At 41.4% G+C, this 19968-nt stretch overlaps 1 protein-coding gene across 2 annotated transcripts; it reads right to left on the reverse strand.

Annotated features, from left to right (window-relative positions):
- Positions 1 to 933: 933 nt before the first annotated feature.
- YTHDF1 (YTH N6-methyladenosine RNA binding protein F1) lies at positions 934 to 16005 on the reverse strand. Of its 2 annotated transcripts, XM_064729886.1 has the most exons (5): positions 15630 to 16005; positions 15217 to 15241; positions 13664 to 13743; positions 8332 to 9858; positions 934 to 2452 (listed from the first exon to the last, which is right to left on the reverse strand). In XM_064729886.1, the coding sequence occupies exons 1-5, from the start codon at positions 15654 to 15656 to the stop codon at positions 2426 to 2428; spliced, it is 1686 nt and encodes a 561-aa protein (XP_064585956.1). In that variant the 5' UTR covers positions 15657 to 16005; the 3' UTR covers positions 934 to 2425. The 2 variants fall into 2 exon arrangements, with proteins under 2 accessions (XP_064585956.1, XP_064585955.1); XM_064729885.1 differs by lacking the exon at positions 934 to 2452 and having other exon boundaries at positions 2467 to 9858.
- Between the last annotated feature and the right edge of the window lie 3963 nt (positions 16006 to 19968).

Genomic DNA, 19968 nt, shown 5'->3' on the forward strand with positions numbered 1-19968 from the left:
GGCAGGGGATTGAAAATCAGGACCAGCAGCCAGCACTGCAGTTATCTGAGCACCCAACGTGCTTGTGATGAACAGGATTATTTTACCCACTCTTAAATCTTCTCCCACCTCTCTGATAGGGCTGTACAACACTGCAGTGTCAGTAACAAATCTCTTCTTACTGAAGCTGCTTTCTGTTACCCACAAAGCCAGACAGCTGAAACACATCGCTTTAATACTGTCAAACCAGTTTCAGCTGAAGCCTCGCAATTATTTTGTTTTTAGAAAACATTTACCTGAAGTCTATTGGTATATCACAGCAGAGTGTTTAGATCTGAAAAAAAAATACTGAAGTTGTGTAATTAACTTTTCTCTTGAGTGTCCAGATGTAGCAGTTCTTTCTGGCTCTGGAATCACCAGTGGAAGTGTTCTGATGTAACAACTAAAACTAGCAGCAGGTGCTTTTATTGGATGGCAATACCTTTATAAAATGCATGATTGCTTCAATAAGTCAGTTAAAAAAAGATATCAAAGCAAATTACTGCAGGTAAGAGCTGGGAAACACAGCCAAGTGCTGGGAACAAAACTGGTCAGAGCATTAGAGGATTTGGGATTTCTTTTCTCACCCTGGTGACTCCAGGCTGTGCTGCCTCCTCAAGGACACAGCACAACTTCCAGTCCTCTCCTCAGCTTCTCCACCGTGCCAGGGGAAAGGGAAGCACGAGGGACAGCCACTGCACATGGATGCAGGTCCTCTGAGCAATGGGAACAGCCAGAGCTGCTTCCATGTGCTCTGCAGAGTCCTGTGAAACCGTTCAGGTGTGCTGAGAGCAAACATCTGAGTTAATCAAACCACTTCTCAAGTTAGATTAAATTGAGGAATCAGCATAAAGTGTGATTGGAACAGAGGAAGACAAGTGAATGTAGGGGAAAAAAATGAAAATGACATCAGGCTTGCTAAATATGTATTGTTTATTAAGGCTTGTATTCTCCTAGAGGAAAAAGTTAATCTGATGCTGTCCATTACTCCTTACAGGCAGTAACAGTCCAGAGACAGAGTTATACGTTCTAAATACAAGTCTAAATGATACAGATTAAACTTTATTTAAATTGGAGGTCCTTTTGGAGTAAATAGTATTCAGAAGATACTTGCTTTCTAATATAGTAAAAGATCCTCTACAATAAACACGTGCAGATTCAGTGTGCTAGAGCAGCGGACATGAGCACCATTTCCATGCTTAACTGGAACTCCAGTTGGTGACAGGTTCTCCGACGGTCCCCTCACTCCACAAAAACATGACAGCAAATTCATTTTCTTAAAACAGGTTTTTTTACTCATCCAACAGAAAAAAAAAATTAGACAAACACACTGTCAATTTCAAATATCTGAGGCATAATCCATCATATTATCCGTACTATTAGTTCCTACGTTAAAGCTCAGCATTATTGGTATAAAAACTTTAAATGGCATTAGGATTCGGGGGGGTTGGGAGAGAGTAATGAAGGGAAGGATTAAAAATGATCTGCAATTAACTAATAACACCTGAAAGCTGAAACAGGTTTAAACACATTGTTTAAAACCCTTGCAATGTCGATAGCATCACATTATTATTTAATTAAGCTACAAAAACCGTAAAGCAGAATTATGGCAGAGAGAAAGCATCTTGCTCACCCTCGGCAGGATATGGAATAACAGATGCACACTGAAGCACTGCTTAACAGAATGTGAAAGGGAAATATTTTCCAGAGAAACAATTCCACTGACAATTTGATTTTCTACTAGACAGAAAAAACCAACATGGCGCATCAGCAGTTTTTTAAAAGAGTAATTGTACAGATAAATAAAGAGGCAGAGCAGCTGCACAAAGTGATCAGAAATTTAGGAGTTTTTTCATTTTTAAAATTCTGAAGTGCAGTATCTTACGAGGGTTTTTTTTTTTAATGACAAAAAAAATTTAAAAAAAAAATCAATGCATGGTTTCATACTTCTGCCATGAAGAAAAAGGGATTGGGAGGAGGATAAAGGAAGATTTGTCGTGTATTCTCCATAATCTCTATATCTGGCTAGGAACATAATTCGTGCCAAAATAAAGTCTTTGGGAAGCACTGACACTTTAGTATGCTCATGTATAGGTCCACATTAGGTTAATATAACTGTTTACCAACTTAAAAAAATAAAAACAGACACACCTTTATTAATGATTTCTACAGAATTTTACATAGAAAAAAAGATACAAATTAATGCAGATCCACTTGGGCAAAAATAAACTACAATGTACTTAAAGATGCAACAACTTAATTTCCCCTGCACGAGAAGATATATTGGAACTGAAAGCTTTAGTTTGTCCTGATGCCAGGATACAGCACCAGTTATACTTAATTTTGTTTCTCATAGTCGAATCTAATATCAGTTCTAGTATATATATCAAACTGTTTATGTTTATTCTTATTGTTTGTTTCGATTCTGACGTTCCTGCAAAGAGAAAAAAGTTTAGATTTTAGTCAAAGGAACAAGCAGAGTTTTTAGTAGTTTAACAGAACTAATGTGATCCCAGATAATTACACACTTAAAACAATGCTGCTACATTTTATAAATATACTGTTCATACCCAACAAACCCAAGGCCTTGATACTTTAATGTTTTTAAGTGCAGTCTCAGGTGAGACATCTGGATGAATACCTGCAGTCACTTCAAACCAAGGTCACAGAGAGAGAAAGGTATAAAATATCAACACTCCTAAGGAGAGCCAAGATCTGCAATATTCCACTTTCTGGATTATTTTAGCTACTGCAGTAGTAGCACAACCAATACACGAGCAGAAAGCAGATGGCAGATTAGTGAACTCCACAGAACTGGTCTAATTTTGAAGCACTCAAATGACTTTGGAGTTTAGTCACATTCAGTAAAAGCAGGGATTTGAGCTGTCGAGAAATTCTGTCCCTATATCTTCCTACAGGTTCAACTATTCTGGGAAGCACTGGGAAACACCTGGGGGTAAGGGATAGAAACAATATCAGGCAGAAGGAAAGTTCTGTGTTTCTACACAGTCTGATAAAACCCAGCACAGCTGGACTGACCACCCCAAGAGTATCCCAAAGTGCTGCTGGGAGGGTCTTTGAGCCTTTCCCCCAAGTTTCTGCTAAGCACAAACACTGAAGGCAGTAAAGGTCACCCAAGGGACAGAGCTGGGGCTGCCTGCAGGGAGCTCCACATCAGTGACCCTGTGCCCTCCCAGCAGCCCAGGGCTCCAGGGACACTGAGCAGTGCCCACAGAGCACTCAGGGCTCTTCACTCAGGGTTCCAGGAGCCCCACAGGTGCAGAACGTGCAAGGACAGACAGCAGGACAGAACCAGGCTGCTGTGCCTCAGCCCTGTGCATCCTCCAGCCAGGGCAGCACTGCACAGAAACGGCTCTGCCTTCCCGTTTTTGCTGCTTACAGGGCAGAACTGGCATGGAAAGACTTGACTCTGCACTTAAATGCATCAACAGGCACCAAATCCTATTCCAAAGGAAATTGTGAATAGCCTAAGCACCCCCCCAGCCAACTCCTGAACTAACACCTTCATATTTTGCTTTGTGGACTCATTCTGTATAAAGTTCATCTCAGAATTATTTCTGTTGTGATGTAAAGCTTACTTGCTAATATAACAACCATTGTAAATGTAACAGACTGCATTTGCTGCTTCAGCTGGTCACAGCATAAAAATCAGAAGAGACTTTTAAAAACTGAATATATTGATTTCTGCCTCCAGGCAGAATGTTAATATTTTAATTTTCATAATAAAATTAAGTCAACAAAGTCCAGAATGAATTGTGAATATATAATTTAAGACAGAAGTAAGAGATAGCAAAGCTGTTTTACCAAATCAACAAAACAAGCTGTGTAAAGTGGTAGAATTTATTATAAAAATCTATTCCTCCTGTCTTTTAACTCTCAACTATGATGAATTATCAGTAAAAGCCATTTCCTAATGGCAGAGTATCAGAACATTACAAGTTGTTCTTAATAAAAAGAGCTTATGTCTGTCTGACATTTCAAACAAAAGGTGGTTACAAAGTATCTAGAACTGAATCATATCAACTCCATTTTCAGGCTTCCAAAAAGAGTAATTGTTTCATCCTATTTCCAACTTCCATTTCCAAGGTGGCACATCCCCTTTGCAGCCCTACCATGGTCATGAGTCCACTCTTTCCCATTGCCACCTCATGTAACTTACTGAATTTATTTTTAGTTTTCTGTGTAGTCATCCACTGACCTCCCTAATTCCACTTTCTTTAGAAATGGAAGTTTTCCATTCTCAAGGACTAGCCTCACATAAAAGAGGCAGGCTAGCACCTGAGACCTCTACCTGAAGTGCTCATGGCATTCAGAAACTCAGCTCAGACTGTAATTCAGTAAAAAGTGCTCTTTACTGAGCAAGTTCCCAAGCAGTTCCTCCTACCTTGCTTTTTGCTTTCTCTCTTGGGGCTAATCTGAGTCTTCCTCTTTACAAATGTCTGAAACCACATAAACTGACGCAACAATTCTTCGTGCTCTCGAGCATGGCTGCTTTTTAGAAGTTCTAACTCTCAAATTCTCTTCCTTACTGCTATTTAGCACTACTGCAAGCAAGAATAAACAGTTTTGTAAGCAGCTAACAAAGCTGCGCTCATTTGGGTTCTGAAGATCCGGAGCCTTCAGCTTCTCTTCTCCAGTGGAATACTCTTGATATCTCACAGGAGAGCTCCAGCTGCACTTCTCCTTCAGGACACTAATCTGTGTGGTCTTCAGACACAGGGAAAATAGGTTTCCACAAAACTTGCAGAGATTTCCACCTTGGAGGCACTCATCCCTGTCAAACTTCTTTTCTCTTCACTTCAGGCTAAAGTAGCTTCAGCTTTCCTACTAAACTTGGTTAAAGTCAGTGGGATCAAAGCATTCATCTTCAGACACAGAAATAGAAATGTTTTCTTTATCTCAGGAACACTGTATTAATCTTAAAATATGTTTTTTTAAACTAGAGCTTTGGAGGAAGGACAATATTCCATCCTTTTAAGTTCAGTGACTGTTCACAGAAAGCTCATCACAAAGGAATCACCCAGTGCTAGGAGAAAATGAGTATTCCCAAGTACTAACACACACCAGCCAACACTTTTCAGTATTTAATCACCTAAAGCAGAACTGCTAATCTTGGTGATTCAGGAGCTTTCTGAGACTGTGCAGCTCTGCCAACACAGCACCAAGGTGTAGAGCTGAGTGCCTGAATCAGAGGTGACAGCACAGCAGCCCAGTACAGCAACTGGGACCATCTGCTGTGGTGCAGATCTGGGAGCCTGAGCTGCTCACGGCTCATCTGTCACCTGGGAACTACCGAGATCTGCAACAAGTTTGTCTTCACAAGCTTTTAAACTTTGGAAGACAACTTTGTTAAGGCTCTGATGGCATGCTTTCAGGGAATAATAACGAATGCCACATTACACTCTATTTTTTTTAAAAGAAACTCTACACATCACAACTTTTTTACAGTTTTCAGAGCATGGGCTTTGATGACAGAAGTAGCTCTGGGGCTGACTGAAAAAGGCTGTGAGGGTCAGGTGAGAATTCATGCCACTCACTGTTCTGCTATTTCATTCCAGACCCCAATCCCCTCCCAGGTTCTGGTTAATTATTTCAGTGTGGCAAATCAAAAGCTGCACTTACATCCCAGCATGACCAAACCCTCTCTCAATTCTGGAGGGATCCCTTCTTTCAGCAATGCTGCAAAGGGATCAATCTTTGGCACTTGGATGAATTTCATCCAGCACTGTACCTGCCAAAGCCTCACTGGATGATTTGGCACTGACACTGGGGCTCCTACATCACTGACAGCAGCACAAGCTGGAGCTGGCTCTGCACACAGCAGCCATGGAAATGCTGCTGAGCAACAAACTGGAACCATCTAAAGAGCTCAAATGCCAGTGCCTTGCCCTGCATAGATTACATTATTATTCTCTACTAAATATTTGTGTATAAATGAAATTGTATCATTTAAACTCTCCATGTACAGTTTTTTAAGAATTGTGTCCCTTTGTAATCACAATAGCAGTGAAATGGAAGCACAAAATTTCAATGATTTTACAGCTAAAGAGTATAATGAGTAAAATCCAGCCATCTGAAAACCAATTAAGATGGCACATATACCAACAACTACCTGAAAATGTCAATTAGGTTGTAAGATAAGGTTGTTGGCAATAAGATTCTTCAAAAATTATTGTCATAGGAAGACTAACTTTGTTAACAGGAAGATTTGAACTTCAACAGCACAAACTTCTTAACAATAAGAACTTTATGCATATCCTGTAAAAAAAAACCAAACTCTTCTAGTAATCAGCTGGACTTCTAAAATTCCTTTTATTAATGAAGGGGGAAAATATTGACTTTCCAATCAAGTTTTATACAGTGCAGGCTGACAAGCAGCATCTTATTTTACATTCCTTCATTGCTGCTCTGCTTTAGCTCTCTAGCACTATTACCTTCCTCAGTGTACTTTGATTTCCCATTTTCTAAGCTATTGAGAGGAATCTAAGAAATATGACATTAGACTTCACAGTTTATTTTGTGAATGTGTAATACAAGCCAGAGCCTCTGTTTTAAATGAGGAAGGAAAATGCATTATTTTGAAAAACTGATCCTGTTATAAATAAAGCAATGACCTAGGTAAGAATATTTTTGTGCAGGAAGTGGGAATTAGTTGTTTATTAAATCAATCCAAAATGAGATCAGCTCAACAGTCAAACACCAACCCTCTGAGATCCTACAAAGCACAGGAATTCTGCTCTTTGTGCCACCACTGGGATCCTGCTGAGGCCAGGGATTTATCTGTGCAGGAGTAGATCTGTTATCACTTTCCCTGTGCTCTCACTTCTTGAACACCCACAGCTCTCCCCTCCAGCCTTGGCAGCAGAGCACAGGGAGAGAGAATTAAAAACCCAAACCAATCACACCCCACTAGACCACAAACACTGGGCAGAGGAACCCAGGCTGCCTCCCTTTGTCAGGACTCTCTCCTGCAGAAGGGAACACCTCTCCACATGAAATGCTGAATTGCTAATTATCTACTGAAGGAATGAAGTGTTCAAGTAAAGCCCTTCAGGTTTTGCTTTGTGGAATCCCACAGGGAGTATACAAGAAAAACTTGCAACTTTAAGCTGTCCTTCCCTGCTGTGCTGAGGTCAGCTATGCACATCTATCATGGCCAGGAAAAGTTCAGCCACAACGTTTTAAAGACACTGAACTCCTTTTCTCATATAATTTAAATGTACATTCTATGAAGACAGTTTAAAGTAAATTTTATCTACACTTTAAAATGGCAATAAAAAACTTTAAAGTGGCAACTTTAGAATTTAAGCTGCAGGAATATGCATTAAGTCTTTGCTTTAAAAACATCTTAAAAAAGTGTGAGCTACCCTAAACTAAACCAGCCTGTCAAACAAATGCTGTATTTGCAATGCTATACAAAAAAGTCTAAGAAACACTCTCAACACCAAGCAAATTTAAGTGTTACTTCAGTAGCAACTACACATGCTGACACCTATTATTTTGTCAGGTCATTACTTCTAGACTGCCTAATTAGAAAAAGGCATTCATGAAACTGAGGTAGTGGGATGGATAGGGGCAGAGATCCCTTGTGGCAGACTTAGAGCCATGAAAGTGTATGGAAAGTTTTATTACACTCTCCCAGTTACTGCCCAGACTTCTCTCACTACATCTTCACTCAAAACTTCAAGAATTAGTAGACAGATTAAACCTGGGAACTGAAAACCTTTATTTATCCAAATAATACACGTGACTTCAGCAGCATAAATGCACTCTTTCTAGCACTATTCCAGCAATATTATGCAACTCTTTCTTTTCCAGAGAGATAAACTGAATAAACAAAATCAAGTTTCTTATTCTTAAAGGTGATGTACAAATTTCAAATACCAGTACAGGTATCAATTTTGATAGCCCAGTTCCAGTCAAACAGTGTTTAAAGACCTCATATTTAAGGCAAAAAACTTAAGTGACAATCACTGGCAGAACCCAATTCTGAAACAGAAACTATTTTCTATTAACCATTTGAAGATAAAAAAATAAATCAAACTCCAATAAACTGGACATAAAGTCCTTTACCCGCATTACTGCTTAGCTTTCTGCTTTGAAATTCATTGACTTGTGAAACTCTCACAAAGAAATATGCATCAGATTTGTGTTGTTAAACACACAAGAAACCATCAAGTTGAGATGTATTAAAAACATTTTGAATTCCTACTTACATTTTTCCACCATAGCAGCCTTCACATTTCATTTTCCCCATATCTGTGTATAAAATAAATTTTTTAATAAGTTTACCTTCCGCACCACCTCCTCCTCTTCCTGGCGCTTTTCATAATGAGAAAAGTCATCAAAGATGGAGGTCGTGTGCTTGTAAGTAGCAATAATTTTAAGCACTTGTTTTGCTTTTTCTAAGGGCACCTCCTGTGTATCACGGGAGTTTGTAACGGGTTTGTTGTCATTGTTCTCCAGCCTGATGTGTCTCAGTTGGTTGTTGGGCACATCCTTCACAAAGATCCACTTGACATCAAATTTCCCCTTCCACTTGTCCTGAGACCAGACACCCGCACTGGTGCCATAGTCCACAGGCGATTTCATCTCTGCTACTCCACAGAAGTGTCCACTGCCGTTGACACTGAACAGCAAGTACACGGGGCCCTTGCTGTTCATGGAGCGAAAAGCGCTGTCCAGGCGTTTGTTGCCGTGTTCCGTACTACACCAAATAGAATATTTAATGGAACGATGAATATCATCCTCGGAATAGCTCTTTATTATGAACACGCGTCCATTTTTAAGGTTCCATTCGAAATCTTTAGGGTTATAGCTGTGAGCAGCTTTCAGTTTTTCAAGGACAGGATGGGACTCCCCGCTCGGAACGGGGTTGGGCTGGGTGCTGCCAGCTGAGTTGGTGTCGTTCCCAGTTCCTCCACTTTGGCCAAAAGCTGCATTTCTGTTACGAGGAGCTACCCAGCGGTTTTGGGGCGGCTGCTGAGGGGTCTGATACTGTGGCTGAGTCAATGGAGGAGGCTGAGCTGGAACAGGCTGAACAATTGGTTGCTGTGGCTGTGGAACAGACTGAGGAGAAGGTATCTGTTGGGGGGCAGGAACTTTTGCCACAGGACCCTTATTGTCCCAAGTACCTATGTCCATATTATGCTTTATAGGGGGTGGAGGCAACGCTCCTCCGATTACAGGTCCAGATTTTGTTTTCATTTTAGGCTGTGGTTTTGCAGGCTTGCTGGCAATAGCAGCCCAAGAGGTTGGTTTAGATACTGGCAAGTTTACATTAGATCCACCATTCCCAGAGAGGGCTCCTGTCATCCCGGCACTGTTAACAACAGAACCTACTGTTTTCACTGCAGAAGTCGTAACATCTCCACCAATCTTAAGTCCGACCATTCCCTGTTCAATACTGTTCATTCCAGGAGCTTTATTTAATGTATCATTATGAAATCCTGTTTGTCCATCCACAATGGTACCCCCCAGAGAGCTGGGTGGGTAGCTGTAACTGCTCCCATATGCTGAGCTTTGTGTCTGCTGTCCTTGGGACCCGCTTGTTCCCCAAGCTGAGAAGGCAGGATTTTCAGGGAAGAAGTTAAAGCGGTGTTGATAGATATTATTTCCCAGACCCCCAGGCTGTCCAAAAACGGCATCGTGCATAAAATGGTGATCCCCATTACTGAGCTGTCCATAGGTGGTGAGATAAGGGATAGGAGGATCTCCTCCTGTAGACCATGGTGCTTCACTGAGAGAATAGGGGAACCCAATAGATGGTGGATAATAACTGGACAGATAAGGATCAGTCATTGATGGATAGCTACTGTTCTGTTAAAGAGAAAAAACAGTCACCAGATAAATAAACCCTCCATTTATAAACAGCCACAACACCAAACAGAAAAGAACACTAGAGACAAAGTAATGTAATTTCCAATGACAGATCTTAGTTCACATTCCAAGATGTATTCAGTGCTAAAATGAAGTATCTGGGCATTCATAAAACCCCAGAATTAGGGCCTCACACTGAGGCTACTACTTGAGATGTTGAAACCATGTAATCCCACACTGCTAAGGTTATTTAGTAGCCAATACCCAAATTATTGCAAGGAACACATCTAACTATATTTTGTAGCTCACAGAACTAAGGGTATTTAGCATTTCTAGACTGCTACATGGAAGAAGCTTAAGATTAATCACCTTAATATGACAATACATATAACATATGTATACACATGTTACAATCCTCATTATGGAGTTACTTTTAGGGGCCAACAGTCTCCAACAAAAAACCCCACACCTCAAGCAGCAGAACATACACAGGCTACTTCTGACACACCTGCCAAGTGTGCCACAGGTAGGAGATACAAGCTGACATCACAGGGCCTGGTGCACCAGAGACAAATCCATGCCCAGATGGCACATGACACAGGCCATCCCAAATCTTGGAGAAAGACCCTTTCCAGCCTGTTGCATAAATGTTTTCCTCCCTCAGTAGTAAAGTTACAACTGTGCAGGAGTGTTCCTGACTGTCCTTTCAAACAGGACATCTCTCCTACTCATGAAATAAGAGACCAAACATTTATAAACCAACAGACCCCCTCTGAAATTTCCTCCCCTTCAACTGCTAAGTCTTAGAGCAAGCTGAGAAGCTTTTCCTCTCACTAACACTCTGCTGGCACCTGATCTTGAAGCATTCCATATGATTCTTACATTCAGCAATGCAAAAGAACAAAGCCAGGATGTTCTAAAGTGGATTTTATTCCTCTTCAAATCAACTTGAAGCACTCATATTGGAGACCTTCCAAAGTGACACTCCAACTGTAATTACCAGAGAGGGGGTGGGAAGGTCAACATCTCCTGTTAATGAGTCAAACAGCAGCTCGCCTTTCCTTACTCATAAATACTATTTTAAGAAGAGGAACTCTTCTTTCAAACTGCTAGATTTCAAACTTGAAAAGAAAAATCTATCTGTAAAATCAGGAAAACTGCACCAGAACTTCAGCCATTTTTCCAAAAATCTGATTATTCCTCAGCTTTCTTAAAAAAAAGTAAAATGCCCTCCTTGCTGAAGATAAGCCTAATATTCAATTGATACAGAATCATTTTTACTGCTCATTTTTCAATGACCTCTTTTCCATGACACCTCAAAGGCAGAGTAATTCAATAGCCTTATGTTTCATACACAGAATGATACCACAATATGCCTCCAAGACTTCCATACAGTACTGCAAACACTTCAGAGATGAAACAGCCTAAATCAAATGTTATTGATTCAAAAGAAATGATCTCTGCCACTTTTCAAGCTGCCTTTATTTACACACAAATTCTATCACTAACAAGAGGTACAGAAATCACCTTCCTATGAGATGATCCTCTAAAATACACTGAGTTTTCTGAGCCTCCCAAGCTAAAGTAATCAATATTTAGCATAAAAAACCATTTTTCTGAAAGACTTAGACACTGCTGAGTGTTATATTTTAAATGTTAATTTAAGAAAAAAATAAAAACAAATACAGATGAAAGGGAGGAGATATAAGTAGTTCTCTGAGATACTTATGCTCATAAATTCTGTAAGTTTAGATTTTAAGACTAAAATGAGTAAGCCTAGAGAAAAGCAAGTGTTTTCTCTCAGAAATATTTAGATTAAAGGATTTAAGACAATTCCTGCAGCTGTCATCTCTTCACACAGCTTGCAAAGTCTCCACAAGGATTCTAACAAGATTCAAGGAAAGTTTCAGCAGCCATCCTTAGCAGACATTCAATCTATTTTGACTGGCTTTATGCCAGAGTGTAAAAGAAACCCTGACAGAAGTTCTTCCCTTCAACAGCAGAACTTCAATAAACTTATCCTTGACCTTTCTGCACCCTTCTGTATCTTTTTTATTAAAAATTTCCAAACAAAACCAACTCAACCATTCTGGTAATTAGGACAGAATCTCCTATCCCCCAAAAATGCTCCATGCTGGTGATTCCCTGTTCCACAGGAATAATCTCTTGGTTCTCACTGACTTTACAGGAGGATGCTTTTCCTGCTGGGTGTAAATCTGTACATGAAGAGTCTATTTGACTCTTAAAAGTACTTTTTAACACAATATTACTCACCTACATTTGACTTTCCATGTTAAATATATTATTGTGTCAGCTGGAGCTTTAATTTCTTAAGTTTATTTTAAATACTCAGATGGCTTCAAATCTTTTTTTTTTTTAAGTCATGTGTACTTTACAGTAATTTTCAAGGGCTGAATAAATCTGAGTGGATAACTGGATAATAAGGCTTTGTTCAGCAACATGGTTGTCTTCAGTACAAAATCTCACAGTCCTAATTAATGCTACTGCCACTTTCCACTTAAAATTGTAAGAGGACCTACACAATTGTTTCTTGTGCCATGCCAATTTTTCACTGCAGCATAAATAAATTGGTCAATGGAGCTACACTTTCATGAAGAAAACTTTTATTATAATTATGGAAATTCTAACAGCTATAGCAAGTTTTCTATTTAATCCTAATAATTTGGCTTGTTGACAGCAAAGACAAACTTCCCAGAATAAAATTATAATAGATGGGTATATTTTTTCTATGTGAACATTCAGTATATTTAAAGTTTAAAGTCATTAAAAATCACATACAAATGTGATGAAGCACAATTTTAAAAAATCAGAGGGAGGTGAAAACCTCAATTTCTTTTATAATTAATTCTGCATTAAAAATTAAGATTTTGCTTCCTTTTTTCCCCACAAAGGCTTTTCTACCTTCCACAGCACATTAACTCCAAAAGAAGGAATGCCTCCCATTAAATTAAGTCTGGAGAACATGTCTGTGCTGCAAGCAAGCTCAGTGATGCCATCAATATTAACATTGGCATCTGACAGCTTCAGACTGAATTATAAATTTCCTTTTTAAAATGTAACACTTTGCCATCCCATCATGTACCTGTAGTAAATGTTTCTCTCTGAAATGGAGTTTCACACTTGTCAATGAAAACTTTTTGCTTCTCCAGTTTCTACAATTTTGTTCCCTTTAAAGATCTGAATGCGAAGTCAAAAATTACTTCAGAGAATACTTTCAATTAAAATGGTATTTTAGTCATGGATGTTGATTTAATGTACATTATAATGAGAGTTTACATTACAGTTCCTTACTCTTAAGTAACACATCTTTAACTCTTAAAAAGTATCAGAGGACATCAAAGAACAACAACTTCTGAAGTGTAAAAAATGGGACAATTCTACAAAGTACCTAGAGAGCATCCAACCCAAATCTCAACTACATTAATTTCTGTGATTATATAAAAAATAGAAGCAGAAATTTTAGACTCCTACAAGCAACTGGCCTATCAAAGAACTGTGAGATCAGACTGTCCCAGTCCAGCCACACCAACAACCTGCAAGGGGAGGAGGAATCAGCTCCAGCTCCTTGGAGCACCAACTTCATTTTCACTTGTGGCCATCTGGAGATGCAGAGTAATATCAGCTTTGGGAACACAAATGCTGGTTGTATCACCAAGTAACACAATATGCTGTCATTTCTTTTTCCATTTCTATTTAAGGCATTTGCTCCCTCCACACAATCCTATGAATGGAGTGCCAACAGCATGCCTAAGGAAAAAAAAAACTAAGTTAAAAATACACTAACCTGATTTGACTGCCCGGAAAGGTAAGGTTCAAAATCGTTGTCATGAACTGTGTCCTTCTGATGTAATGAACCATTTTGTACTACAAAAAAAGGGTTACAGCACATTAAAACAGCAGCAGCAGCAATGCAGGAGTGATGTTCCACCCTATGCTACTTTAGGAACAGCCAGATTTCTTCTGCAAACCAGAAAGACTCATAAAAAGACCAAGGGATGACACTTCCCACCCCCCACATAGTTTCTCTTTATATTATTGCTTCTAAAACAAAGTTTGAGTAAATTAAAAAAATTAGTAATTAAAAATTCTACAGCTGAGAGTGAGTAAACAACTCATGTGAATTAACTCCCAACAGAAAATCATTATTGAGAACAATTTTGTGAAAAAAGATTGGGAAACAACATCTATTGTTCTGGCCCATAATTAGAACACACAAACTCACAGTTCTCCCAGCGTGTGTTATTCACTGCTTAAGCTGGCTAAAATAAGATGAGGTGAGGTTACATTTAATTATGAAATGAAGACTGCTAACAGCTTTGGTATCCTGATATTTTCAGGAAAACTTAAGTTTCAACATTCTCATCTGTAAAAAAAAAGATATCTGCCATAAAGTCCTACTTAAGCATAAAAGAATGTCTGATAAGCATTTGAAACCCATTACTGAATGACATACAAACCCAAACCAGCTATTAGGTCCCTTCAAATAATTTCCTGTTTGCCTTAAATTTGAAAAAAGGTCAAATACACGGTGTGGTAGTTGCTGTATTTACCTATTTCATAGAAATAAATATAGCTGAATTAAATATAATACTGAACTAAATATAATACTACACCAAATAAAGTGTTTAGCAAACAAGTTTGGGAATTCAGCAGAGTATTTCTGCAAAGTTTATCAGGGGAGTAGAGATAAAAGAGTGTTTACAAACACAGGGAAATGTGATTCTTCAACTAGAAGGAGCTGGATTTTCAAGGCAGGTTAAGATGTATTAAGAAGCATTTGTGAGTTGGATATTATAACTTTCTAAGTCTTAAGAGTTACATGCTTGTTAGCAAACACAGTAATTAAGATATTTTTTAGATGACTTAGTAATAAGTTTAATTTCAACTGGAGAAGAGTTATAAAAATGCCTATTATCTCATCAGAAGTTAACCATCTTTTAAGTTCCCAAAATTATTAACTTTATGGGCTTAAGTAAATATCTCAGCCAACAGCAGAGCAGCAGCACAACTGCATTCAGAAAAGTAGGAAAAATACATAAATTGTACAGGGATATCCTTGTGACTTTACATAGCAACCTGCTTCATCTTCAACAGGGAGAATTATTTAGTACCAACAGAGTCCTTCCCACTGCAAATCCAGCAGCACTAAGTGGGATGCAGGCAAGCTCGGATGAATGGCAGTCGATGTTATTTTTGAAACAAAGCACCCATTCCCTCATTCCCAGATGTTTTCCATGCAGAGTAACAGCGATACATTTCTGCTCACCTACAGGTACCTGCGTAATTGAGCTTTTACAGTAACAATTTAAGCGACCAGATCACAGCATGATTTCTCACCTTTATTATCCTGTCCTTTCGGTCTCTGGGAAGCCACAGCACGTGATTACGGGGAAAAAAAAGAAAAGGGAAATAAAAAAGTTAATTTTAGAAAAACGCTTATATTGTCAGAGACACTGCGAACCCCACAGTTTCTAAGGGCGGGGAAGAGACTTCTAAAAATGGCCAGCAGCATCTCAAGGTTTGTTTGGACCGGGCTGGAGCAGCGTGTTCCACGTATCACTCAGCACCGGCCTTCCTGAGAAATGGCCCCGGCTCCGGGGAGGAGGCGGGAACGTGCTGTGCCCACGGGGGAAGTTACGGAGAACGATGGAGCTCGAAAGCAGCCGAGGGGGACAAGAAAAGCCCCGCGGGGCCTGCAGCCGCAGGCCCGGGAATCCCCCCGCCCACGGGCCGCCTCGCCGCTCACTCACCTGAGGGTCAACGCTTGTGGCAGACATAATTCATGCACAGGGCCCCGTGGTTCAGCAGAGAGCGCCGGGGGACGAGGCAGGGCCGCTCGGCGCGGCGCGGAGCTCCGGGGCCTGGCGGAGGGGCGGCGGCGGCGCCTCCTCTCCCCTCAGGCGGCGGCCGGGCGGGGAAGGGGCCGGGGCCGAGGGGGAGGGAAAGGGGCCGCCTGGCGCCTCCTCGGGGCGCCTCCTCGGGGTACGGCGGTGCAGGCGGCGGCGGCGCGGCTCGGCCGTGGCGCTGGCGGTGCCGGAGCGGGCCCGGTCTCTCACATGCCCGCGGGCCGGGCCTGGGGCCGCAGCGAGCGGGGCAGCGGCGGCCGCCGACTCCAATGGCGGCGGGCGCCGGGCTGCGGTGACGTCAGCGGCGAGCGCGCGGGGCGCGCCGGGAGCGCACGGGGCGGGGAGCGGGGGAAAGGCGCGCGGGGAGGCGGCGCCTCGTGCGCGTGCGCGGCAGCGCTGAGGGGGCGCATGGCGGACCTGGCTCACACGGCTCCGCCCCGCCACAGAGCGCTCGGGCTGCCCGGCATGGGGAGCGGCGGGCTCAGGGTACCGCTCATTGCTGTGCGCGAATTCCTCCGGAGGAAAGGGTTCTTCGCCCAGCGAGTGGTCGGGCACTAGAACGGGCTCCCCAGGGATGTGGTGGCAGCCCCGAGGCTGAATGCTTGAGATATGTGCGGGTAACGGCACATGGAGGGGTTCTTGGGTGTCCTGCGCAGGCCCAGCATTGGACTCGGTGATCCTTATGGGTCTCTCCCAGCTGAGAATATTCTCTGATTCTGTTCCTCCCTCAGTCTTTGCGAGGACTCTGCCTCATGTTCTCAGGATCACTGTGAGAGAATCACTGAGCCTCCTGAAGTGAAAGGGACTAAAGATCCTCCAATGAGTTAGGTTGGAAAAGAACTCTGAGACCATCGAGTCCAACCTATCCCCAGCACCCCTGGTCAGCTACATCAGGGCACTGAGTGCCAGGCCACTCCACCGCCTCCTGCCATCCATTTCAATGTCTAATCACTCTTTCTGTGAAGGAATTCCTCTGGATACCCAGCCTGAACTTCACCAGATGCAGCTTAAGACTGTCAAGGATCATCAAAACTCATCTCCTGTGCTGGCACAGGACACCCCCAGCAATCCCACCATGTGTCTGAGAGCATTGCCCAAATTTCCTTGAGTTCTGTCAGGCTCAATGCCGTGATCACTGTCCTGGGGAGTCTTTTCTGGCTCCCCCAAGAGCTTTGGGAGACCAGCTTTCCCTTATACAGCCTGTCTGACCACTGGCAGCACCCTCAACATGGGTTTTTATCAGATTAATTTTTTTTTTCTTCTCTTCCAGCTGTTTTGTAGAACCTGGGTGGTATTTGGGCCCTTTAGTCCAGTTTATGTTGATTTCAGTGGGGTCAAGGTCTAAGTGCCGCTGGTTACAAAGTCTTGATTTTGGGGGTAAAAGTGGCAAATTCTGGTCCTTGTGGAATACATTAAACAACACAATCTTGCTTTCTTTTAGATGGAGTTAAAACCAGAGTCTTCTCTGTGTTCACATATTTGAAAACTGTTTGAGTTTGTACTTACCATTCTAATAAAATATCTGAAACGAAGAGTCCACTTTTGTCCTTTTTCTGATCAGACATCCAGAGTTAAGGAAGAAATAGTGGTGCTTTAATCCTCAGCACATGCACATGCTTTGGGTTCTCTATTTGACTTGGGTAGCAAGTAATAATGAGTATTTTCCTAGAAAATACTAATTTTCCCAGACTGCTTTGGGTTGGAAGACACCTCAGAGATCATCTTGTTCTAATCCCAGCTGTGAGCAGGGACAGCTCCCACTAGACCAGGCTGCTCCAAGCCCTGTCCAAGTGGCCTGGTCCATTTCTGTTTGCTTTTGGTGTAATTATGGAGCAAGTCAGTAAATCCCTGCTGTGGGCACTCCCTGAGCGAACTGGAAAATCTGTCCAAAGACCAGAGCTTCAAGAAACAGGACAAAAAAGTGATCATTGTGGCTGGAGAGAGGAACGTGTGTGCAGCAGGAGAAGGGAAAGGCTGGGTGCCTGGGTGATGGGCACTGCTCCCAAGTCCATGTGATTGTGTATGTTCACATCTCGATATAGAAACGATGTGACTGTGAATCATCCCCGCCAGGAGAGCATGTGGGCAGGATGTTAGAGCTCTGTGCTTCAGCATCCCAGCACACAGGGGGCTCCTAGGCTGTACCTGTTAGGTGAGACCCAAAGGCAGCATGTCACTTATGTACATGCATGTGCACATCTAAGTCTTTGTGGGAATAGTTTTTTTTTATGTTGCATTTGGAAAATATGATTTTTTTTTTCCCCTGGTAATGCTAAGAATGATCTTGTCTATCTGTTAAGAAGTGTATAGTCATTGAGAAGTAAAACCAGTAAGGTGAAAAGTCTCAGTTGAAGGACATGGATAAGGCAATATTCATATTTTCATATATATTATATAACTTAGGATACTCTTGGAGTGTAACACTGTAACCCAGGGGAAACACGGGGTTTGGTTCTGTCTTGAATGAAAGTTGAATGAAATTTGTTCTTCTAGTTTAAGAAAAAGTTGTACTTATCTTTTTCTTCCTTTGCTAACACTGAAATCTCACTAGAGTTCGTGTGTAAGCTGCAGCATATTTTTGTTGGTGTTTTTATTATTTGTGTTTAATTCAGGTTTTACAGGAATTTTATGCAGCCCTCTCTGTTATGAGCATGGAGGAAAATCAAATATTGCCATAATGGAATAATCTCCCTCCTGCCCCCTACACCCTGTGGAATGTTCCCAAACCAAGGATCCAGCATTCACTTCCATCATTTTAGGGTGAAAAATTAAAGCAGACACTCAGAGAAATTGTATCTGTTCTCCTCTCCTGTTTCTCATGTCACTGACACATTGTTTGTGAAAACATGAGGAGGGAAATCATATGCAAGGAGTGTGGCCTGTGAACAGATCCCATCTGACATCAGCATCACACATGCTGTTCCCTGCAAGACAAATTCCTTGGAAAGCTGTGGCAAGGAGCTCAGCAGAGCAATGACTGAGCACAGGCATTCTCCCCTGTCTCTTGATCTTCATCCTTGGCTACTCCTTCTTGCTGCTCTCTGGGGTTTCCATGAAACTGTAAGGTCAGTCTGTCTCTGCTTACTTTGTTGTGCATTTTTCCCTTCAGATCTTTGCAGTGACTTCAGGTTGTTTTTCTTCCTCGTCTTTCAGTCTTGCTATTGATTATTGATACAGGGACAAAATAAACTCATTCCAAGCCAATTTGCATGAAGAAAAGCAGATGATTGTAGTGTGAATAGCTCAAGAATAGATCATTCTGCCTGTTGCCCAAGCAATATTCAGGCAGCCAGGCACATTCTCTGCAATAAAAACACAGTCCAAACTATAGCAGGATTTAATTGGAAAATCAGATGTTCTGTGATTCTTGATGGCTGATTTTCTGCCAATTATAAAGTAGGACAAGCTCCATTAGAATCACAACAATGCCTGACAAATCCTTCTTTACAGGTAATTTAATGGCTGAATGGTGGAGCTGTGGCCACAAGTGGATAAGAATCTCTTTTGAGGAGCTGTTAGTTTTATATGTGAATAATTTGGAGTTGCAATGCCACTCAGTTTACATGAGGCTCCAGGTCTTCTGTTCCTGTACCTCCTGTCTTGGAGCAGGTAAAAGAAATAGAGCCCAAATGTGAGGCTCCTCCATGTCAGAACCAGAAGGAATTGGGAAAAGGTCAAAGCCAGTCAGAGGGAGAGGAAGAGGTGCAATTCATCTTTGTGGAACCTACCAGGTGCTACTTAGAAAGGAAAACAGCAAGGGAATATAATTTATATTTTCCATACTCATTGTGGGAATGTACTTAGCCCTACGGGTTTTCCTCCTCAAATTTTAATTTGTATTCTCAATCCCTGTGCTGCTGCTCAGGCCTCTAAGCACTCTGCATGCTCTTTGGATCACTGGATTGTTGATCTGCTGAAAACTGAAAATAGTTCATTCAATTTGCAGCAGCAGTGAATTTTTACAGATTTTTTTCAAGTATTCAGAATCTTAGGGGAAACAAAAAAAGACAGCAAATAATGGATGGGGTTTGGGGTTGTTCTGAATTTCTTTTTTTTTTTTTCTCTTGATTATTGGGTTAACTGGCAAGGGCAAGAAGGGCTAGAAAACTGAATAAAGAGAAAAAATAATCCTTGAAAAAGAAACTCACATTTTTCAGCTCCAAAAGACATTTAGAAAAATAAAAGAGAAGCTATTTTCTACAAACACTTTCCTTTGAAAAAGAAGTGAACAGTGGTCAACCCA

Source organism: Zonotrichia leucophrys, chromosome 20 (assembly GCF_028769735.1).
Source record: "Zonotrichia leucophrys gambelii isolate GWCS_2022_RI chromosome 20, RI_Zleu_2.0, whole genome shotgun sequence".
In the NCBI taxonomy this organism is placed as follows: domain Eukaryota; kingdom Metazoa; phylum Chordata; class Aves; order Passeriformes; family Passerellidae; genus Zonotrichia; species Zonotrichia leucophrys.

Coding starts and splice junctions, on each gene's coding strand:
- YTHDF1 (XM_064729885.1), bottom strand. CDS start 15,656: ATGTCTGCCACAAGCGTTGACCCTCAG. Junction 15,242..15,629: donor CCACAAGCGTTGACCCTCAG/GTGAGTGAGCGG, acceptor GTGGCTTCCCAG/AGACCGAAAGGACAGGATAA. Junction 13,744..15,216: donor GAAAGGACAGGATAATAAAG/GTGAGAAATCAT, acceptor CTTTTTTTGTAG/TACAAAATGGTTCATTACAT.